Consider the following 6,101-nt stretch of genomic DNA (forward strand, 5'->3'; position numbering starts at 1 on the left):
ATCTTCAAGCTTTTAAGACCCTAGAAGCTATATCTTTTGATAGCTGGGCACCATCAGCTTTCTTCACCACATTTTCTTATGCACCCGCTTTGTCTTCAGCGATAGTGTGGGAAGGTGATCATCACAGAATGCCGGATTGTTAGAACAAAGAGTTTTTGTGTTAAGGGAGTACTTGAGTCGAGGCCCAATGTCCATCTGCAACCTTAATTCTTAACATTTAGAAATGAGTACATAGTTATATTCCCCTCTCGTTATATATATATTTACATATGCACATGCCTGTATTTAGGCCTCTTTAAATGTCCTCCGCCTCCTGGTTCTTTCCTCTGTGTCCTTTTACTTTCCTCTTGTCCCACCATCATGTTCAGCCCTCATTCGGGTTTAGTAATTCCTTGCTGCTACATTGACCTTGATTGAGCCCCACTAGGCATTCTATGACCTTTCCACTGATCTTAGTTCACTTGTTGTTCCTTTATCCCTGGGTTGGTTCCCTGCTTCCTTTCTTCACCTCCCCTTCTCCCGTATCCCGTATTCCCCAGGAACAATCGGTACCCGTTCTTTTCATCTCCGAATTGTTTATCTAGATAGACATTAATAATGTATCTAGATACATTAATAAGTGCAAAAACAAACAAAAAAGTGCAAAAACCTGGCAAAGCCAAGTAAAAACAACAAAGGAAGTGAAAACCAACAAAACAATAGCAGCAACAGAAAGCAAGAACAAAATAATAATAACAAAAAGAAAGCCATTGACAAAAATGGAAAAGCCTATAAATAGTTCAAGGTCTGTTTGTTGGTCATTACGAGTTTTTTCCAGTTGAGTCTGTTGGGGTGCCACACTCTGTCTCCCAGGTCTATTTTTGGCATTCCCGGGAGTTTCATCACTCTGCTCCCCCTGCTGCTCTGCTGGACGCCCTCAGTGCTTTGCCCCATCGTTATGGGGCCAGACCATGCACTATTCCCGCACTGTGTCTCCAGTGCTAACCCCGCAGCGCATGGTTCAGTGAGGGACACTGTGTCCCATGGTAGGGCCAGCCCTACAGTCCTCCCTGCACATTGTCTGCTCTGAGCAAGAACATCGTCCTTGGGGCTTGGTGGGCCAGGATGTGCTCCCCTCCCTCTCCATCCCTTTGTGTTTCTCCATGTGCTCTAATCCAACACGCCCCGCTCCCTAAACTGTAGCCCCAGTGCTGTCCTCTGAAGTGCATTCTTCTGAGGTGGGGTCCACATAGACCCGCAGACCTCTCTATTGGTTCCCTGGTACATGCTGGTATGTTGTATTCACGTCTTGGTGTATCAGCTTGAAGCCTGGTCTCTCTCTTTCCCTCTCCTGTGGAGATATACACAATACCCTCCCCTTGGGTGGATTAGTGCCCTGTACCCCCTCACCCATGTCTTCCCCCTCCCCCTTTTTTTCCTCCTCTTATTTAGTTGGCTGCTGTATGTATCCCTGAATTGGGTTTGGCCCCTGCCATAGTTGCTGGATCTCACTCCAGGGATGTACTGTATGTATATAGTAGCTTTTCCCCTATGCTCCGTTTTTTTTTTTTTTAAGCTTACCTCAGTGGACTCATGTTGTACTTGTCCTTTTGTGCTTGTCTTACTTCACTTAGCAAGATTTCCTCCAGTTCTTCCCATGCGGAAATGTGCTTCATGCGTTCATCACTGCTTTTTAGGGGTGCATGGTACTCCATTGTATGCATGTACCACAGTTTTTTTGATCCATTCGTCTGTTGATCAAAATTTGTGTTGTTCCCAACTCCTTGCAATTGTGGACTGTGCCACGGTGAACATTGGAGCACAGATGTCTGGCCGTGGTTTGTTTCTTGCCTCTTCTGGGTATGTGCCCAGTAGGGGGATTGCTGGGTTGTATGGTCACTCAATCTCCATCTGAAAAACATGAAATTTTAATAATTAAAAAAGGCTATTTAGGTTGATCTTTCTATTTCTCAACATTACATGTTTTTCTACCCAACTATTGAGGAATAAAGAAGATTATGTAGGCTGGTGAAGGAGCCCTGGTGGCCTCGCGGTGCGTTGGGCTAACTTCAAGGTCCCAAGTTTAAAACAAGCAGCCACTCTGCAGGAGAATGATGAGGGTTTCTACTCCTGTGAAGAGTTACAGTCTCATGCGATCCAAGGGTGATAAAGAAACAAATCCAAGTCCGAAGGAGGTAGTGGTATCAGAGCTTCAATTGTGAGCCCTGGATTTGCAGGAGGAACTGAGTGACAGGGGGAACCCACAATCCATGTGCAGGCTCTCTATATGGATTAAGCCTCTGATGAATTCTCTCCGACCGTAGTTGAGGGATATGAAAAGCCTTGTTATCAGACACAGAATATCATGAACACAAGCATCCCAGGTGTAATTAGGTTGATATGATTTTATTTCTCTTGACCCACTTGAAATATGTTCATTTTTAATACTCCCTGCATTTTTCTCAATTGGGGTTTTTCCCTCTGATTTGTTATTACTGTTGGTGTGTGTGTTTTCCAGTATATGGACTGGGATGGGTGAAGCTCCAGAGACAGTAAATGGACCAGGGGCTTATTGAGGGCAGGGGGGTTGGAGGAAAATAGGGAACGAACAATGAATACAGGAGGGAAGAAAATGTTCTGGAACGGATTGTAGAGATGATTGCACAACTCTTTTTTAATATGACCGAACGATGGAAGCATACGCTATGTGAACCATGTTGTCAGTAAACTATATCTATTTTAAAAGGTCAGTTCTTCCCTGTCCTGTAGGGTCGCCATGAGTTGGAACCACTTGATGGCAGCGAGTTTTTTTCCTTTAGGCTGGAAAAAGAGCCCTGAGTGGGCTGTCTGGTAAGCATTGAACTTTTAACTGCAAGGTCAGCATTTCAAACCCACCTGCCACTCTTTGAGGGAAAGATGAGGCTATCTGCGCCATAAAGATTTACAGCCTCTGTAGTGAGCCGTTATAAATCAGGAAGTGCTGTGACTGCCTGAAGAATAAATCTGTCTTGAAAGAAGTTCGGCTCAAATGCCCTTTAGAAGGAAGGGTGGTGAGACTTCCTCTCACATACTTTGGATATATTGCCAGGAGGGACCAGTCCTGAGAATGACTTCTTGCTTGGTAAAGGGCTGTGAAAAACTGAGCAAGGTCCTGAAGGGGATGGATTGCTACAGTGACTGCAACAATGGCCTCGTGCATAATCGTTGTGAGCACGCCCTAGAACTGAGCAGCGTTTCCCTCTGTTGGACATGGCGTGGGTATAAGCTGAAAGCCACTCAGCTGCACGGAACAACGACAGCAACCTGAGTCTGGGCCAACTTACTGGCAATGGGTTTGGGTCTTTTTGGGGAGTTATTTAAGTTGGAAAGAGCCCTGGTAACAATGGTTAAGAGCTTGGCTGCTATTCAAAAGGTCAGAGGTTTGAACCCACCAGTTACTCCATGGGAGAAAGACCTGGTGACCTGCTCTGGGGAAGATTACAGTCTACGAAGCTTGGACAGACAGTTCTGCTCTGTCTTATCGAGTCACTGCGTTGGACTCGACTCAATGTCACACAGCAGCTTCAGGCTTAAGAGCAAGAGGAGGCACAGTGGGAGGTGAAGGTAGATGGACTGGCAGAGGTGAAGCCACATAGTGCCAGGCATGCCATAGTTAGTTATTGCCCTGAGACACAAGACATGAAGCAGAGAGGGACAGAGTGAGTTCAGTGTATTTTGTAAACAGATCCCTCTGGCTGTTCTGTAGGAGTGGCTGGGAAGCAGAGGTGGAGACAATGGCAGAGACCACTTGGGGTTACCGTTATGGTCCTGGTGCTCGGGTAGAGGAAGCTCAGAGCTTTTGGGACCCAGAGGCAGTTGTTAACCTAAGCAGCCATGGCAGGGCTCTTGTTGGTCATGACACTGCAGTTTGGCTTGAAGGAGGAACAGGGATGCTCTAGATCGGTGTTACGCAATGAACCGTGTCCCTCCAAAGCGTGTGTTGTGAACCTTACTCCGCCTGTGCTTGTCATCTCACTTGGGGACAGCGTTTTCTTTGTGGTGCTAAGGAGGCAGCATTGCTGTAGAATGAGTCCTAACGCGGTCTCTTGAGAGCTAGAAGAGCAGATGACAAAAGCATGGGCGGGGAGGATGGCCAAAGATGGGGAAGCCACAAAGATACACGCCACACGAGCCACTCGGAGCCTAGGAATAGAAGCTGAAACGTGACGAGGCCCTTCCCTCAGAGAGGACAGTGAGAACCTGCTCCTAAAGCCGCCTCACCTGTGAGCAAACAAGTTTCTGCTCAGGCCACTCATTTGGGGTATTTCTGTGATGGCCGTTCTGGGTACTTAAGCCAGTTGGGGTGGGGGAGCGCAAAGGGGTTTCAGATTGAGAGCAGTCTCTGTGAAGGTACAGATGCCAGAGAGAAATGATTTGGGACAGATGAAGTTGGAGCAGTCATCAGGGTCGACGAGAGAAAAACCTTGGATGCCAAGCCACGGAGCTTGAACCTCACTCTCTGGGCAGAAGATCACACCGTTCGTAAGGTTCAGACTCACATTTCCAGAGCCTGGGGTCTCTCTGCATCCGCATGGTGGCCTCTTGGCTCAAAAGAAGCAGAGAACTGGCCAAAAGCTCTAGGAAAGGGGCAAAGCGCACATAAAGGAAGGCCCAGTGGCCCTGCCCTTCCTCCTCTTCCTTCCTCCTCTTTGGTGTGAGCTTTGGGCCTGTAATAGATCCAAGGCTGTTAACCCCTCTGCTCTGCTCCCTTCGTGCTAGCTGTCCCTTTCATTCGGCCTTGCCTCGCCTACTCCAACGACCAGCAGTCTCAGTCCCGTACAACTTATTGCTCAGCAACTTTGACTGAGCTGTTTGCTAAAATCTAGATAGGTGGACTAAGCTGGGGGGAGTAGGGGGGGGTGTTGTTAATAACCAATTATTTCCCTCCTCTGAATTGCTCTCCTGAGTCCATCCTCCCTCCCCTATCCACGGTGCTGCAGTACCCAGTTCAACTGTCATTCTCTCCAATTAATCACTCCCTCCACTCTGCTACCTTTGTCCCTAGTACAATTTTCTGTCAGCCGGTGGATGATCATGTTGGGTAGCTGTACCTTTCCATGACTATTCATCCTACCAGATTGTGAGCAAATTGAGGGTACAAATCAAACCCACTGCCACCAACTTGATTCTGACTCAGAGTGACTCCATAGAAGAGAGTAGAAACTGCCCCTTTGGGATGGCACAGGGCCGGGCCACGCTTTTTGTGTGTATCATACCTAATGTCACTATGACTCAGGGCTGACTTGATGGCAATTAACATCAAGATCAGACCTTACTAGTATTTGTGGTTTAAATGCGACGTAGCATTCATATGAGTAACTTTCATAATTGGTGCTGTTAGGTGCTGGATAGTCAATTCCAACGCATGGTGCTCCTATGTGTGCATGGAAGAGCTGCTCTAAAGGGCTGTTAGTAGCAGATCGCCAGACCTGTCTTCCGAGGCACCTCCGAATGAGTTTGAATTACCAACTTTTTAATCATCATCCAGCACTTAACCATTTGCACCACCCAAAGGCTCCAAACTTTAATACACGCATGCATGCACATCCACATCCACATCCACACACACACACACACACACACACACCCATAAACACACATGTAAATATGCACACCTTCCCCTGGAGAGCTGGTTGTTAAACATTTACCAGCACACTACAAATAACCATGCCTTCCAGTCTGTTCTGGAAACCTCGAGGACTTTATAGGAGCCTAGAGGACAGAGGAGACCATTCCCATAGAGTTTCTAAGGCACCAATCTTTACACAAGCCGACTGCTACATCCTTATGCTGTGGGTCGAGTTCAGTCCACTGTGTCAGTCCATCTTACGGAGTGTCTCTCGTTACTCTGGCCCTTCACCAAACATGGTTTCCTTTCCTAGTGAACAGTCTTCCTTCATGATGAAGCCAAAGAAAGCTCGTCCGCAGCCGTGTCCTCACTTCGAAGAAGCGTTTGGATTTCTCTAGGCCTGGTTCGTTGGCTCTTCCGCAGCCCTCCACACCGCCAGTATTCTTTGCCTTCACCAACATCGCAGTTGAATGTACCCGTTCTTTTCCTTTCTTTTTTTTTTACTTCAATCAGT

The 6,101-nt window shown here is 47.2% G+C and overlaps 1 protein-coding gene across 1 annotated transcript in view; it reads right to left on the reverse strand.

The window, feature by feature from the left end:
- GPX7 (glutathione peroxidase 7) overlaps positions 1–6,048 on the reverse strand; it is a 23,556-nt gene extending 17,508 nt beyond the window's left edge. The window contains exon 1 of the mRNA XM_030886065.2: positions 5,959–6,048. Within this exon, the coding sequence (XP_030741925.1) occupies positions 5,959–6,048 (90 nt within the window). The remainder of the gene's footprint in view (positions 1–5,958) is intronic.
- Between the last annotated feature and the right edge of the window lie 53 nt (positions 6,049–6,101).

The sequence above is a fragment of the Echinops telfairi genome, unplaced genomic scaffold (assembly GCF_000313985.2).
Source record: "Echinops telfairi isolate 266 unplaced genomic scaffold, ASM31398v2 ScPeMD7_443;HRSCAF=831, whole genome shotgun sequence".
NCBI classification, from domain to species: Eukaryota; Metazoa; Chordata; class Mammalia; order Afrosoricida; family Tenrecidae; genus Echinops; species Echinops telfairi.